Source organism: Ochlerotatus camptorhynchus, unplaced genomic scaffold, assembly GCF_037179485.1.
Source record: "Ochlerotatus camptorhynchus isolate MF236.1 unplaced genomic scaffold, CSIRO-AGI_Acam_v1.1 ptg000471l, whole genome shotgun sequence".
NCBI lineage: Eukaryota > Metazoa > Arthropoda > Insecta > Diptera > Culicidae > Ochlerotatus > Ochlerotatus camptorhynchus.
Window position 1 is genome coordinate 159,552 of NW_027040957.1, and position 18,034 is coordinate 177,585.

Here is an 18,034-nt window from a genome sequence, read left to right on the forward strand (position 1 = left end):
TATTCCAAACAATTAGTATGTTATTGACCAAAATTTTGGATTTTGTTTAGGTTTCGCCATTAAGTTAAGTAAGTCATTAAAAACAGACGATAAGAAGGAAGTGCAGTTCTCCGATATAATCAGTTTCGGTCTTGATGTACTGTGAGAAGCATATTTAAATAACATAAGAAAGCGTGTTAAACCGTATTCGCTGAAACGATGGAATCGGCTACAAGGTATGTACTTTTTCTTTAATAAATTCTATAACAATGGTAATACATGGTAAATCTAAAACTACCAGTTGGAAATGCTATTCTTCATATTTGAATGAAATTAAGGGAAAAAGAGATTACTAGAAATACAACATCTTCTGTTCAAGCCCGAGTAGAAGAAAAACAATAACAATAGATAAGTTTGACATTAAAAATAAGAAATCTGGAGAACTCTTTTTGTTATTGGTTTGATCGATATAAGAGGTGAAGTATCAAAAATAACATAAGAAAACCTATGGACTGGTAATTGAATAATATCAAAATAAGTTATTGACAATCATGAACAGAGTTTCAATAGCAAAAAGAGTTACTCCAGAAATATGAAATGTAAAAAGAGCTACATTCAACGATTCTTGGAACCTAGTTGTCTGCATGACTGTTTCAAGTACTGACCACTTCTTGTTGGAGATAGAAGGGAAAATTGACAATGAAAGGTTAAAAAATGTATTGCATTATATGTTGGAGTTGTTCATTGTTGTTGGTGGTGTTTTTGCATCAATGGATGGAAAACTAACAAAACATGCATGAGTATGCTACTCATTGACGATTGAGCGATTTTTATGAGTTTTAAGCAGGAATGGTTTTTTGGCACACTGAGTATGACTGAGTGAAAATACATGAGAATCTCAAACGTGATATTTGTTTGACAGATTCGCACGGGAATTTATTCTTGCAGGTAGGTTCGGTGAATGAGATTTGAGAATGATTTACCGAATACTGGCCAAGATTCAGAGACGAAAATAAGGCATAACGAGTTTTGGATTTGTAGCAACGCTGAGGCAAATCAGGGAGGTCCGAAGTGAAAATGTTATACAATATAGGCCCAAGAATGCTACCCTGGGGAACTCCTGTTCTAACAGGTAGTCGTGCAGATTTGGAATTTTGATACGTTACCTGCAGAGTTCTGCCAGTCAAATAATTTTGAAATAATTTCATAATATAGCGTGGAAAATTAAACATTTTCAATTTTACAATCAGACTTTCCCACACTATCAAATACCTTTTTTATGTCTAGAATAGCAACTCCAGTTGGGCAGCCTTCAGATTAGTTTGCACGAATTAAATTGGTAACTCTTAAGAGTTGATGAGTAGTGGAATGTCCATGGCGCCAGTAGTGGAATGTCCATGATATTGCCGCTTATGAACATTTTTCAGACGGATCAAGAGCTGAAGATCTTCCTATTATAATTGAATCGAATTTAACCTTGCATTTTGGTACTGGGGCAGCTCTTGCTTCAACTTTAGAAGTAGTCAGAGATTCAAGGACATTATTAATTTCATCTTTGGTTTGCAAATGAATGTTTGGATCAAAGCTAATATTCCATAAATGTTCGATATTTCTCCCAATAAGTTCTATTGTAATTGAGAGTAGAGCTGTTGGGATTAGAAATCATTTCTTGGGTTATTTCAATTTCAATTTCAATTGGCTACAAAATTAACATGAATCAGTTAAGACCAAATCAATAGTTGAGGAATTTCTTGCTGAATAAAAGCATGTTGGGCTATTTGGACATTGAATAATGTAATAACCTGCAGAACAATCATCATACAGAGTATTACCATTGAAAATGCTTTGAGCATTTCTCCATGAGCGGTGTTTGCATCACCAATAATTAAGTATTTAGACCTATGACCGGTAGGTTTCTGAAGGTCTTCCTTGACAAAATCCTTATATAACTTTAAAAGTATGCTGTCTAAATTTGGTTTCGGCAGAATCTCCCAAAGTTTCCAAAACTTTGGTTTTAAATGAAGAAAGAATGTTATGTTTGATTTGTCTATGAACAATGATTCAACAACGATCTCAGCTCCGACCACCAGCCGGTGGTGACTGAAGTCGGTGTCAACGTGGTTCCTGCTAGAAGCTGCCTGCGTAAAGACTACCACCATGTCAACTGGGTGCAGTACGGACGAATGGTGGACAGCAACATCGACACCGTAGATGACATCCACCGGGCGTTGGAAGGACTCCGTGGCTGACGAGGCATGTGTTCGACAAGTTTCTGTGAGGGGTAAGTTTGTTGCCATTGGTTCCCACACCCAATTACTGATTTGGTTGAAAACTGAACAGAATGGACTCACTCCGTGAAAGTTTCGGGTGTGTTGTCCAGAATCTGGACGACCGCGCCAAGGTCCTGAAAACTCATCCCAAACCCGTTCCACCTCCCAGAGTCGATAATGATGACGATCGGCTTTTATTCACCCCACAGGAGAAAGCAAATGCGATCGGTAAGCATGTCGCTTCATCGCATTTGCTTGGCTCGACCATTCAAAGTCCGCTCGATGATCAGGTTGCGCAATGCGTTCAAAACCTAGATGCCTCCCCTTGTGTCGTGCCTCCGGCGGATATGAATACAGTACAACAAATTTGCTCAGCGCTGAAATGCACCAAGAACATGAAGGCTCCCGGGTTTGACGGGATATTCAACTTGATCTTGAAGAGACTCAGCATGAAAGTGCAGTCTTTTCTAACCGCTATCTTCAACAGATGCTTGGAACTGCACTACTTTCCAAGCATCTGGAAAGTAACAAAAATCGTACCAATCCACAAATCCGGTAAGGATCCAACATTGCCTTCAAGCTACAGACCAATCAGCCTCCTTTCAGCTAGTACGGGTGATGAATAACATCCGAAGTAACAAAGCTGTATCCATGTCTACAGCCATGGCTTTGCTAGACGTTGAAAAGGCGTTTGACAATGCTTGGCATGATGGACTTGTGTACAAGCTTTTAACGTCAACTTTCCATTACATTTGGTTAAAATCAACCGTAGTTACCTCCAGCACAGGTTGTTTAAGGTATCGTGGAATGGTTGTCTTTCAGACACGTTTTCCATCCCAGCAGGTGTCCCGCAAGGCAGTCTCCTGGGCCCCTTGCTTTACAGCGTTTACACTTCCGACATCCCTCCCTTTGGAGATTGGTGTTTTTACTGTTCACAGGTAATTACGCAAGATGGTGTGGCTTGGCAAGGATTCCTCGCGAAATAACGAACATACTTTAACGATGCCTTAACACCTTTGCTGATCATGCCACCACGTGGAAAATCAAAATTCATGCCTCCAAAACTCAAGCGATCATGTTCCTCCATTGGCAATCACCCAAACTAGAACCGGCTCCCTCTTGTAATGTAATCATGGATGGCACAAGGGTTGAGTGGTCTGCCGGAGTAACCTATCTCGGGATGATCGATGAAAAGCTTCTCTTCTGTTCCCATGTAGAAAACTGTAGTGTTCTGCCTTGGTTAGGTGTCTGTATCCGCTGATTTGCCGCAGATCCCGCCTCTCAAGGGTGAACAAACTGGCTGTCTACAAACAAATCATAGCACCTGCGATCCTCTACGCAGCTCCGGTGTGGGAATCATGTGCACAGACTCACAGGAACAAAATCCAGGTCGCTCAGAATAGAGTGCTGAGGATGGTACTTAATCGTCCTTTCGATATAAGAATTTCCGATCTCCACCTAGAGGCGAACGTCCCTAAATTAAATTGCTGACAAAATTGCTCGTGGACTCGAAATTCTGAGATTCACCTCCTGGCTAGAATTCACACTTTAGAAGAACGGAGAGTATTTATCCTGGAAAGGTACAGATACACCTGTCTGAGATCAGCTCAACACGTTATTAAGCACGTTAGGTTAGGTCATATTCGTAGTTAAGTAGGTTATCAAATTTTCTTTTTCTAATCAATCTAAATATTATCCCGATGCGTACCTTCCTCAAAGTTGTCCTTGTTCGCTTTCTACTCTCTATATGCAAGTTTCACACTGCCGTACTCTTACGGAACTATCAACTCTATACTTTCATTTCCTTATCTATCGTATATTTGAAACTATGAGAATTCAGATGTTTATTAACTGAATTAAGATAGGTGTAGAATTATTACAATAGTGTTCACTACCACTCAACTGTGTTGTTATGTTCATGTTTGTCAAAGACGTGACGTGCCCTCAATATTCGTCTACTAATAAGTTTAAGTAAGTTAATCAATAATGTATAATAATATTAATTCCTCACCTCTACTAGGGCCTCTACTGTACAGATACAGAGAATTTAATTTTTCATGTCTGTTATTATGCATTGCACGAATTTTTAGACTTCTGCGAGAAGATTTCAGTGACAGTTATGCTTGCGCACTCACTAATACTACTTAATCCTTATGTCAGACAGTGTTATGCAAACATTTTATTTGTATTTATCTCGTTCTCAAAGATTTATCTGACAGTTATTGCGCAATTTGCACCTTCTAAGACAACTGTGCAGAAAATTTCTGCACAGTGAATATTTTCGCACACCCAGCGTACACCTATCTCTTACTCACACAAAGGTAGCATTGCCCGATCTTTCTCTTTGACATAGCTAGGCTACATTTGTGTGAGTAAGAGATAGGTGTACGCTGGGTGTGCGAAAATATTCACTGTGCAGAAATTTTCTGCACAGTTGTCTAAGAAGGTGCAAAATGCGCAATATTATCAATCCGTAAACTGTTTGCTTGATTTAAAATTCACAAATTAGCTCTATATTAGACACTCAATTCATATCTTCTCACCTTTTTAGTACACTAAGCTAGTTTTTTAACTTCAACAAATGTATCTATGGATAATCACATCTAATCGTTTAGCAATAATCGCAGTTTTAGGGTTAGAATTCACAACACAATTTATAGTTACGATTAAACTTTACTCAACAAATACCTGATTAAATTTAACGATTAGTCGAATCAATTATCGCTTTGTCTAGCAAGATGTTGTTGTTTTTAGGCCGAGGTGAATAGAAAAACTCCTAACAATAGATGTTTATCGCAGCGTTCCCAGATATACCGATTTATTGGTATTTATACCGATTTCCGAATTAGATACCGATAAACAGATAAGGTTCCTAAGAATACCGAATTTTGAGATTTTCTACCGATATATACCGATTTTTTTTTTCAATAATGAAAATTATTATTGCCTGCCCGCGCTCGAATTTCGGAGAAAATTTGTATCGGAGACTTGTTTGTTTTTTAATAGGGGAAATGGCTCTAATGTTGGCCTATGGATCTAAGATTGGGTCCATCGCTAAAAATCTGCTATTTATCAATGTTATCTAGATGAACGCGTCTTAAGACGGTACTAATGGATATTTTTGGTCGCTATTTAAAATTTAATCGATTTGCTGAATTTATGTATTGGCCCAAATTAGGGGCACTTAGGCCGACATCCGATTCACCTATCTCATATTTTTTTAACCTTAAAAATTCTAAACAATCATCTTTAAAGATGCCTTATGCTTGATACTCTTTCGACTAATGTTTGCATTTTGTCACCGTTTTTGACTACTAATGAATCGAGAAATAGTCGATGGCTCTTTCCGGTACTTCCTAGGGAATCTAGAAATATTTTTAAACATTATATAACTACCTGAAGTTTCATCCAAATTTCCCAGGAATTTTCTTACACCTTACCTTAGAAGCTTCTTCAGCCTTCACTCGAATGATTCTTTCATCTTCTCCCGCTAGTTTTTTCAACTTTCCCGGAACTTCAAGGATGCTATTAGATTTTTATTGCGGATCCACACTTGCTGCAGGAACATTTAAGAAGTTCTGAAACTTCAGAAAAGTCCAGAATTTCGTGTAAGTTTCGATAAATTAAAGACAGTTTCATTAACTTCTGTTAAAATTCGAAAATCTAGAAATTTCAGAAAAGTCCAGCGATCTCCAGTGAACTTAAGGAAACATCATAAATATTTTGGAAACTTCACAAGTCCAAAGAACTTCAGGGAAATTTGATGGTTTTCAGGAACTTTAGTGAAGCTCAGAGAACATCAGGACAGATCAATTAATTTCAATGAAAATGCTGAAATTATAAAGCAGTTCCGAAAAACTCAAGCAATTTCCGAAAACTTCAGTAATGTCCTGAGGGGCGTAAGGGAAGTTACATGAACATTAAAATATTGTGAGAACATTTCATGGGAAGTTCTATGCTTTTGAATGGCAACGTCGATAAATTTTAAAAATTAAAAAAATCTGGAAGATCAGAGAACTTTAATGCTGATGTTGCAATAAATTCAAGAAAATTGTGAGAGCACTTAAGAGATTTCGCAATCTTCAAGAAAGTCCAGAGACCTTCAAAGATGATTAGAGATATTCCGGTAGTCTTATTATAATCAGGGAAGTTCCGAGCGCTTCGAGGATGACCAGAGAACTCCAAGACTTCGAGCCCCGAAATTCTAGGAATTTTGAGGAATTATGTTCATAAGTGCATTTCAGGAATGTTCCGAAAACTTCAGGGAAATTGCGGAGTCTTCAGGGATGTTTTATGAATATCAAGAAAATTTTCTGGATCATTATATCCCCCCAGGAATCTCTTTCTTCCGGAATTATGTCCTTGTTTCTTTCGATTGTTCCGTAAGCGCTCTGGCTTCCGACTTTCTTCAGATGTTTCTTCCAAACTACCTAAGAATGTTTATGCTAGCGTCTCCAGGAAGTTTCTTTCGTCTTCTCCAGGAAGTTCAATAAATTCTCCCAGAAATTTTTTTCGTCATCTTCTGGAAGTTTCACCATAAGCCAAACGTTTTTTGTTCGACTTCTATTGTAAGATTTTTCCGAGCTTCTTCTGGCTTTCCCTAGAAATGGCTACTTTGGATGTGACATCCGATAGTTTATTTAAATTTTCGCCACAAGTTTCTCAATTCGTGCCTGGGAAGTTTCCCGGATGTTTTTCCAGCTTTTCTCGAACTTCATCCAGTAGAGCTTCTTTCGTCTTTCTCTGAATGTTTTTTCAGCTCCATTCAGAAGCTAATTCAAACATTCCCCGGAGTTTTCTTCCGGAATTTTCCGATCATAGTTCAAAAGCTAAAATTTTGCTTGGATTGACGGCTTTCCCAGTCTTAAAACACTGCAACGACTACGATGTAATATGCCCGACGCTTCAGCCATGGGTTGTGGCTTTTTTCAAGAGAAAATATTGTATTTGTCGTTATTGTCAGTAGTTTAGTCGTTGGCTCATTTTCCATATTTTGGTTTCATTTAATGATATTTAATGGAAAAATAACTGCTTGGTCACAATTTTGATCACCACTTGAATACAACGAAAATTTTAAAAATTGAAATAAAAAAAATTAAGACGATAAGACTGAGAAAGCAATTCCCTAAAATTCCAGTCATCACCATAGTTAAAATTTTCGCTTTTAAAAACGGCAAAAATATAAAATTAAATAAATAGTAAATACCGATAAATACCGATTTTTTAATACCTTTGATACCGACAAGCTTTAAAGAAATCTGGCAACGCTGGTTTATCTATCCGACCCAAGTCCCCGGCAAGGTGACAGATAACCTTAGTGTCACGTACCCACTTGCAAATAGTAGATGTCGCCACACGACTTAAACAAAGGGATTGTCCTTCACCGCCGCAACGGTATTTATCTATGGAAAACCAACTTTTTGTTTCACCATGTATGGATGTCAAACAACATACAAGAATGCCATATGAAAAGAGCTAATTTATTATTTTCATGGTGAAATGAAATAAATCCATACAAATTGAACCAAGTTTCATCTGCTTATATCATCCAATGGCAATAAAAATACTTTTTTTTTTTCTCTGGTCGGGACCTAACACCAGTAATTTAATCTATTATAATATATCCCGTGTCCTTAGTTTAGTGCATGTCGTATTACTCCATCACTATTGAGAAATGATGTAGTATTCATTTTCGCATTTATCGCAAGAATCCGACTCTAATTGAAAGGTCCCGCTATTTATACCCTTCGGAGTGTTGAAACAACCTCCAAAGGCGCGCCCCTTTGTCAGTCAAAATTTGATTCCTTAGCAACAAAATTAAGGAATGACACCAGTAATGACCATGCATCAGAACCCTAGTCTTAATCACTTCAAACTAGGGAACAACGAATAGAAGATTAGGAATCACATAGATGAAGACTAACTACCTAATTTTTTCCTTGTTTCAAGATCATCCTCGGTGGACAAAGCCGAGTCTTGTCACTATCAACAAGGCATACAAAGTAACAAGGACTAAGATGTATTCCTTTGATTACTGAAAAATCCTGTTCCCTAGTTTGAAATAGTCAGGGCTAGGAATCAGTAATAGATCTTACATCCCGTAACGTACCACGAAAAAGTGATCTACCCACGTTACGGGGAAAAATACTTTAGTTTCTTCAGTTATTTTTCGCTCTAGAATTTGATTATCTTTCAGATTATTGCTTTGAGCATAGTTATCAGCATAGGCTTGTCCTGGGTCCGTAAAAAAAAGGTTACTTTTCCGTGTTTCTCTTACGGTGTGAATATGGTAAATTGCTGAAATTTAAAATTATTCAAATTACATGATATATTACATATTAAGCAAAAATGCATTTGAGGCCTTCGTAAGCCGCACAAAGTTCACCACCGTACTCTTTTAAGTTAGTACCGTAAAACGGGGTATCTTTGATAATTCGGGTAACTTTGATAGTATAATATAAAGAATAAACTTACTCGCTGTGCTTTTTCCAAATAAAAAACATTGGTTCTATATTGTAGCTAAGGGTATTCTCGTTGATATGGTATATAGTTTTTATATAGTATGCGTTACATATTTTACAATTAATAAACCATTTTCGTGTTTTTCGCCTTTTTTTTTTCCTTTGGTTTGTTTTTTCGGTCGATCTTGTTTTCCGTGCTGAGCACCAATGCTACCGACGTGCCAGGAAGGCAACTCCTACACCTGGACCCTACCTATCGACCCATCAAACTCATGAACCGGGGACCAACGGCTTTACTTCCCATCTGAAGGAAGGCGTGATCACAGATGTTATGCCTCAGAACATCCCGGCGGCGCCGACTGGGATTGAACCCAGGCCTGCTGAGGTGAGAGGTAATCACGCTTACCACTACACCACCGGCGCCGTTTTTTTTCGCCTTTTTGAAAAAGCACTCGAAAAATTCAAATGCAGTTTTTTTTTCGACGCATCATATCAGATTGCAAAAAGGTCGCGTAATTCTATTATTTTTGCTATTTTACACAACATGACGTGATCTTTTTGCAATATGAAGTGATGCGTCGAAAAAAACTGCATTTGAATTTTGCGAAAATGCATCAATGTAAAAATGTAAACTGTAATTGCCCATTCCCATTTCCAATTTCCCTCTATAGGAACTGTGTGTAAAATGTAAACTGATAATGAATTGTGCATAAGACTGTAAATCAAAATGACATTTCTCGCTGGCATCACTGGATTTTCTGTGTCACTTATGTTAATTTTGATGTCGGACGCGCGTTCCGGTTTGGTTGGCGCGCGTAATGCAATAAATTTTATGCTTGGATATTATTTATTGTACATCATTTCGCCCTATTCAGATACCCCTTCTGAAACTTGTGAGTTTGACAAAACCAACAGCACCAAATTGTCGCGGTACACTGGCAATCAGCAATGCCAGATTGTTTTTAAGTTTATCGGTATCAAAGATATTAAAAAATCGGTATTCATCGGTTTTAACTCCTTATTTAATTTTATATTTTTGCCGGGAATATTAAAATTAGCTACTTAATGGAGCTGCAAAAACATCCAGAGAAAGACGAAAGAAGTTCTCCTGGATGAAGTTTGAGAAAAGCTGGAAAAACATCCGAGAAACTTCCGAGCGGCGTATTGAGAAACATGTGGCAAAAATGTATATAAACTATCGAAAAAAAATCGGAACATCCAAAGGAAACCAGAAAACTTTTGGAAACCAGAAGTAAATTTCCAGAAGTAGCCATTTCCAGGGAAAGCCAGAAGAAGCTCGGAAAAACCTTCGAATAGAAGTCGAACAAAAAAACCTTTGGTTTATGGTCAAACTTCCAGAAGAAGACGAAAGAAATTTCTGGACTTCCTGGAGAAGACGAAAGAAACTTCCTGGAGACGCTAGTAGAAACTTCCTAAGGTAGATTGGAAGAAACATCTGAAGAAAGTCGGATACCAGTTGAAACAGTCGAAAGAAACAAGGACATCATTCCGGAAGAAAGAGATTCCTGGGGGATGTTCTAATGATCCAGAAAAAATTCCTGATATTCGTAAAACATAGTTGAAGACTCCAGGGAAATCCCTGATGTTTTCGGAACATTCCTGAAATGCACTTAGGAGGATTCCATAATTCCTCGAAATTCCTTAAAAGTTCTTTTAATTTTCCTGATATTAGGGGCTGTTTTGGAGTTCTCTGGTCATCCTCGAAGCGCTCGGACCTTCCCTGATTATAATGAGACTACCAGAATATCTCTAACCATCTTTGAAGGTCTTTGGACTTTCTTGAAGATTACGAAATTTTCTTGAATTTATTGTAACATCAGCATTTAAGTTCACTGACCTTCCTGATTTATTTATTTATTTTTATTTTTAAAAGTTATCGACAGCCATTAAAAACATAGAACTTCTTCTATAAAATGTTCTTTCAATATTCTAATGTTCATGTAACTTCCCTTACGTTTCTTAAATTTGCATGAGCCCCTCAGGAGTTGCTCGGAACTCCTTTATAATTTCAGCAATTTCATTGAAATTAATCGATCTGCCCTGATGTTCTCTGAGCTTCACTAAAATTCGTGAAAACCATTAAATTTCCCTGAAGTTCTTTGGACTTGTGAAGATTCCAAAATATTTATGATGTTCCCTTAAGTTCACTGGAGTTCACTGGAGTTTTCTAAAGTTGCCGGGTTTTTGAATTTTAACAGAAGTTAATATAACTGTCTTTAATTTATCGAAACTTACACAAAAGTCAGGACTTTTCTGAAGTTTCAGAACTTCTTAAATGTTCCTGCAGCTAGTGTTGATCCGCAATAAAAATCTGATAGCATCCCCAAGTAACACATAAAACATCTTTTTGAAAAAGAATTAGAACGGCTTGTTGTATAAATGTATTATAAGAGATGCAGAAAACATCCCACGTTATATACGAGGTTTAAAGATGTTTTCTTCATACTTCTTTGATTCAACATTTAGTTTTCTTTTGCTTTTATCTTTAAATGTTATTTGAACGTGCATCTTACTATTTTAATACCACTATAAAACTTATCGTATAAAAAATCAATCCAGATTGACGTAAACATTGACGGTGCCATTGAGCCGGACTGTCTCTTCATGCAGTGATTGACATTTTCTTATGAGGTATTCGGAGGTTTGTTATAAAGAAAGTTGAAAATACTTTTTTATGACATCTCATAAATTAATACAACTGCAAATGTGCAGGTTGTCTTATAAGGAGTTGAAAATACGTTTAAATACCATTCTGGCAATTAGATGTACGCTTTGCTACTAACAAAACGTTTTCATGACGGATCGAAGGCGTGTTGAACGAGAAAATAATTTTCATGCCATTGGCAAGAACATGATAGATACTTATAACAAACCTTTCATCAAGCGGTGTTGGTCTAGTTAGGTAGTAACAAGTTTACCACGCCAAGGACCACTGTTCGAATTCCCCATGCTCAAGTTTTTTATTGTTTTTTTTTTTACTGGTTTTTATGATGTTTCCAAAACATGTTATAAGACCAGTATTTAGTTGTATAAGCTCCACGTCTTCCGCTTTTTAGGTTGTATAAATGTATTAAATGATGTATATTAAAGTATTAGCGATTCTTTGCGCTAGTCATTACAAAGTATTTTCAACTTCTTTATGACAAGCCGCTTGGGTCCTTGAAGTTCCGGGAAAGTTGAAAAAACTGGCGGGAGAAGATAATAGAATCATTCGAGCGAAGGCTGAAGAAGTTTCCTAGGTAAGGTGGAAAAAAAATCCGGGGAAAGTTGGATGAAACATCAGGAAATCTAAAAATGAATAAAAACATCCGGAAGTTAACTAATGTTTAAAAAATATTTCTCGATTCCCTTGGAATTACTGGAAAGAGCCATTGACTATTTCTCGATTGATGGGTAGCCAAAAACAGTGAGGAAATGCAAACATTAGTCGAAAGAGTATCAAGCATAAGGCATCTTTAGAGATGATTGTTTAGAATTTTGAAGGCTAAAAAAATATGAGGTATTCAAAAAGATATAAGTCTCTCACAAAAATTTTCCCCGAAATTCGAGCGCAGGCAGTCAATAATAATTTTGATTATTTAAGAAAAAATCGGTATAAATCGGTATAAAATCTCAAAAATCGGTATTCTGAGGAACCTTATCTGTATATCGGTATCTAGTTCAGAAATCGGTACAAATACCGATAAATCGGTATATCTGGCAACGCTGCTCGCAATATACTGGAGTTTTCAAGTTGCCCCTGAGTTGATCCGACCTCTGATGAGTCTGGATGCATTCGGTCATCTACGTCTACATTGCGGGGTGCGTGGGGCTTTACGGGCTCGTTATAGTAGCGCAACCAACAATACCTTTGCTACTTTTTTGCAAAAAAGCCAAAAATCAGATAGCATCGAAGGTACTTTTTGAGTTACTTTTTTCATGCATTACGGTCACAAACTCAAAAAAGTAAACCCATTTTTGCATGACAAAGGGGCACACCTCAAATAAAAAGTAGTTAAACTCGTTGGACTGTTTATTTTATGATCGGATATTGTAGAATGAATGAAACACACTCGATTCACTCAAATGGATCTGAAAAGATGCAATAAAAAGAATCTTAATTCACAAAAATTCAACAGGTTTTTTATAACGCTAATTTTCAAACGTTGATTGTGAAAATGCACACATTTTGAGTTGTGACAGTTTTGCACGGAACCGACGATATCTGTTTTTCTGTGTGGTAGCCGGTAGCTGCAGCAGTTTTGAATTGGCTTTAAAACCTTCTTTTTTTTTACTTTTCAGCATCCTCATCTTAGTGATCATCTCATCAATGGTAGCCCATGGACTCGTCCTAGAGTGTGTCGAAGGTAACTCAGGCTACTACAACAATAATCAGAATTGTACCTTCCATGATGTAAACATCGACGATATATCAAACGTTGTATCCTTCCGAGCAAGCTACTACTCTCGCTACAACTTCCAGTTTATCAATTCGGTTCTGATTGAAATTCCCAAAAAGATATTCGAAGCGTATTCCTCTGTTAGGACGCTGTACGTGGCCGACTGTGGGATAGAAATAGTAAGTCGGTACACTTTCGAACGTGCAACCGAGCTGCTGTTTTTGAACTTGTCCGGAAACATTCTGGCGGAATTAAACAACTACGTTTTCACCGGTGCAAGTCAATTGAACATACTGGACCTAAGCTACAACAATATCTCGAAAATTGAAGAAAAAGCCTTTAACAATTTGAATGTACTAACAACGCTATTCCTGACTGGCAATAAGTTAAAAGCTCTGAATGACGATGTGTTCTCGCATTTGCCGAATATGAGAAAACTGTATGCTGCCAAAAATGAACTGCAAACTCTACAAAGCGGATTGTTTCAATTCAATACACTTCTGACGATGTTGTTCTTGCAAAGTAACCAGTTAGTGTTCATGGACAAAGATTTGTTCAGTGGCGTGAATGAAATGGACTATCTATGGCTGAGCAATAACAGTCTAACCAGTTTCGACTTCAATGGTTTAAAAGTGAAAAGAGTAAATCTAATCCGCAATAAATTGCAGAAAGTGAAGCTGAGTCCAAACGTGGAAAAATTGTATCTGAATAACAACAGCATATCGGAAATCACTGCCGATGACTTTAAAGAACTCAAGTTGACTCTTTTGAGCGTAACATGGAATAATCTTACATCGATGGACGGTATTGATGAAATAAGCTCCCTAGAAGTTCTTGATCTGTCGCACAACAAAATAGGTGCATTGAAATTGTCAAGTTTTGCTTCTCTAAAAAATCTAGCTGATTTAAATCTGGAAGACACAAAGATCACCAATCTGCAGCACGGAACATTTTCCCAGCTGACATTACTCAAACGTCTGGATATCTCCTACAACAATTTGAACCGTATCGATTTGGACATTTTCACTTCTTCACATTTAATACAGGAAATGTTCATCGAAGGAAATCGGCTCAAGGAGATTAATTATGAAGAACTTCGCAAAATCTTCCCTTCGTTGAGTAAAATAAGCATTGCCGATAACAATTGGAACTGTTCCTTCCTTACCCGAATGATACGTAGCCTGAATACGCAATCAATCGCAGTCGGAGGTTTTAAATCGGAGAATTTGATTGCAGATAAAACCAATGTTAAAGGGATCTACTGTACTGATAGCACGAATCCTCTGAATGCGTGGAACATTACCGCTCAACATTTGGACAAATATTTAAATAGTACAGCTCCAATCTTCGATTCAACGGAAATCAAACAGATCATGCAGAATGCGATCGACGATATTAGCAAGTTCAACGAACAGAGAGCGGCCATTGCCAACAAATCCGATAATATCGAAGGAGAAATCTACGATCTAACTAAAAAGCTTCTTTCGCTGGAGAATCAAATTATCGATGTAAAAAAATCGATCCTGGATGTACAAATGTCACAACTAGCGAATGCAACCAACGAGACCTACGTCTCGAACGATCTGAAGAAAATTATGCTGGAGATAAACGAACTTACTCTCTCCAAACTGAAGCAAACTAAGGAAGAAATGGAGTTCAAATATTATCAACAGTCGTTCAAGAATGATAAACTTGAAGAGAAAATTACCAGTACTGCAGAAAAATTGATTTTGCTATCCAAACAAATTGATCAAACCAGAAGTTCATCATTTTTAAGTCACAACTCCATGGAATTAAAAGCACCATCAACAACAGAGGCGGCCTCTGGCAGCAGCGGTTCTACCCAAATAATGATGGTTCTGATACTGATAGCTCTGATTGCTCTGATAGCGATAGTTGTAATGGCAATCTATCGGAACCGGCTACCGTTTGGAAGGAAACGTGGAGAACGCTACGGTACATCCAACACCCTCGCCACGATGGTGGATGATATGTGAAAGTAGTGGGCGACTTCCGTTCAATTTCCGCAATTTGCTCGATGATAAGAGCACGAGTCGTTGGCGGTGAATATGTAAGAGTTATGTGTACAGTTGAGTTATGTTTGAATAAAGAACACTGGTGATATCACAACCAAATAAATAGATTTTGTCTTCAATGTATTGTCACAACAGGGCTTGCTCGGCGGCGCCAGTGGTGTAGTGGTAACCATGACTGCCTCTCACTCCAAAAGGGCATGGGTTAGATCGCAGTCGGCACCGCCGGGATTTTCTGAGGCATACAATCTCTGATCACGCCTCCGCACAGTGGGACCATTCTGAAAAAAAAGACGGTCAATACCTTTTTCCCCTCTTTATCGTCGTTTTAAAGACTTGGTGTCTTGGAAGAAGTTTCTCGTAATAATGGTCCGAGTCTTTTGAAATAATTACCTAAATATTTATTAAGCTAGTATTACACTAGCAAAAACTATTTTTTTACTGGTTCGAGATAATAGCTTCATGTCTTGAGCAATGTTGTAGAAAAACAAATTTTATGAAACTTTGCTCAAGACACCAAACTTCTATATCTTTATCTTTACAAGATTTAAGTGAATTCTTGACAGGAGCACCTTAAAATCGCTTTTTTGTCATTTTTTGTATTATAATCTCAAATAAACGGGTTGATGTGTTCTACAAAGTTTTAAATATTCTAAAAATACACAATTTTGCTCAATCCAACGGTAGTCTACATATATAGCTTTGTTTGGATTATAAACCGGTTTAAAGGCAAAAAATCACATTTTTTTTTTCAATTTATATTTCTTTTGAGTTTGCAGGTTTTAGCAGCCAAATTTAACATGGTGTGATCAGTCATGATGTGAAGTATAAACGAGCCTAAAATCTCAATCGGGTCTGGTCGGCAATTAGGTTTTGTCAGTAATTTGTTTCTATGCTTTTGTTAGTAAATCATATTTGTATTTTCATACGACCTCACTTACATTTTGTTTCTGCAGTAGTTTTGACGTTCAGTTTCTTGTTTTTTTCTGAAGTTGGTCAATGTCCTTTGTAGCTTTCAGCTGCTTTAGCACTTTCCGATGAGAACTTGCTGTAATATTTGCTGCTTTTTTTTTGCCACGCGTTATGGTTCGTGTTGTCGACTTTGGTACAGGATGAACCATCTCTGGGGAAACTTTGAACCTTGATGTCGATGATTCCGGCGTGTCCGTCTAGTAATAGCAACACGGGATTTTCAGCTGTCGGACGCGTATGGTTAAGAAAATGATCCAACCAAGAATTAAAGTCTTCAATCGTCATCCAACCCGATGAGTTGCATCGAAACACAGTATCTGGAGGTGCGCCCTGCTTAAGACTTTCCGTTAGACGTGCTCGTGGGAAAATTATCATTGGAGATAGAAACCAGCCAGCTGCCGACATACACATGCATGCGGTTGATAATAATCCCCTTTCGCCGGACGTAACACAGCCCACTTTTCGCCTTCCACGGAGTGCCAGTACCTTAGATTTCTTTGTTTGAACCTGCAAAATTATAAAAAGTATGTAATAACATGAGTGTACAACTACCTGAATGCACTAGCTTACCGTCACAACGGAGGTTTCATCCACGTTAAAGATCCGGCTTGGCGTAAACTTCCCGGCCGCGGTAATTTCCTCCAGAACATTGTAAAAAGTCTCTACATTATGCCTGTTGAACGCTTGTACACGCGCAGCTGATGTGGCTTCCGGTCTTCGAAGCGATAGTTCCGGATGCCTCTTCCGGAAACCCCTGAGCCAGTCTTTGTCAGCCAGTTGACTCTCGACGTTGAACGGGTGCTGTATTTGATTCCGAACCGCCATCTGAAAAGCCAAGCTGCGGATGTCTCGGACAGTTATTCCGTAACAGGACACTTCCAGTTTTAGGATATGCGACACCAGTTCGTTTTCCTCAGCGTTCGAAAAAACAGCAGCAAATGATCCGATATGCTTTTTTTCTGGAGTCCCCACGGTTTACTGCTTCCACTGCCCGTTTCATGGTGTCCTTTGACCACTTTTGCAGAACTGATGTCTTCTTGTAATTGCGGACCATATTGCCGACACTTGCGTTACGCATCAAAACAAAAACAAACCACTGACTGCTAAATTAGTGAGGTTACTTTTTCTCTCTGCTCACTCTACCCATCCAACGGTTACTCACTATGCCCCACCCTATGTATCAATTTTCAAATGGCAGGTTTGATATAAAATTAAATACATATTATGTGGATTATGATGCAAACAGTCTGCAAATGCTTTGAAAACATGTTTAAGCTAAATAAATACCTACGACGCGGTATTCTGAGTTCTTAAAACCCTATTTAGGATCAACTGATTTTTATACTGCGCAGTAAAAATTAAATGCGTTTTATGCGTTTATTAGTAAAGTTTAAATGCGTTTTATACAATAATTCTCTAGAAATTAATTGCAGCGACGATATTGAATTAATTTATTTTCAATTTAATAATATTTTAATAGAAATTTATGGCTTAAATACAGGGTGCTCATTATGGCAAACCCCATTACCTCGAAAAAAGACTTTGGAATTTTGTAGTGAGTGGGACGTGACACATGGAACATTGATGAAATGGCTTCTAAAAATGTTCACAACTATTTCTAAACCTCTTGTATATAATTTAAAAGCTTGATGCTCCACTAGGGTGGTTCACTTATTTATTCATATGGTGGCCCAATAATCTTATATTAGTCCAAAAATCTAAACTTTTTGTAACATTCATCTAAAAATAATCCAGAAAAGGGATATCCGCCTTCCATAATACCAAAACTTAGCGGCGCCGGTGGTGTAGTGGTAAGCGTGATTACCTCTCACCCAAGCAGGCCTGGGTTCAATCCCAGTCGACGCCACCGGGATGTTCTGAGGCATAACATCCCTGAGCACGCCTTCCTTCAGAAGGGA

The 18,034-nt window shown here is 37.8% G+C and overlaps 2 protein-coding genes across 3 annotated transcripts in view; one reads left to right on the plus strand and one right to left on the minus strand.

The window, feature by feature from the left end:
• Positions 1 to 18,034, minus strand: part of LOC135712333 (cardioacceleratory peptide receptor-like) — a 325,970-nt gene that overhangs the window by 14,448 nt on the left and 293,488 nt on the right. The gene's annotated exons all lie outside the window — the stretch shown is intronic.
• LOC135712330 (carboxypeptidase N subunit 2-like) lies at positions 142 to 15,233 on the plus strand. Of its 2 annotated transcripts, none has more exons than XM_065235303.1 (2): positions 142 to 215; positions 13,013 to 15,233. In XM_065235303.1, the coding sequence occupies exons 1-2, from the start codon at positions 199 to 201 to the stop codon at positions 15,105 to 15,107; spliced, it is 2,112 nt and encodes a 703-aa protein (XP_065091375.1). In that variant the 5' UTR covers positions 142 to 198; the 3' UTR covers positions 15,108 to 15,233. The 2 variants fall into 2 exon arrangements, with proteins under 2 accessions (XP_065091375.1, XP_065091374.1); XM_065235302.1 differs by lacking the exon at positions 142 to 215 and adding an exon at positions 2,203 to 2,260.

Excerpts from the sequence above, each read along its gene's own strand:
- LOC135712330 (XM_065235302.1), top strand. The coding sequence starts at position 2,235 with ATGTGTTCGACAAGTTTCTGTGAGGG. Across the intron at positions 2,261-13,012 it reads TCGACAAGTTTCTGTGAGGG|CATCCTCATCTTAGTGATCA; the intron begins GTAAGTTTGTTG and ends TTTACTTTTCAG.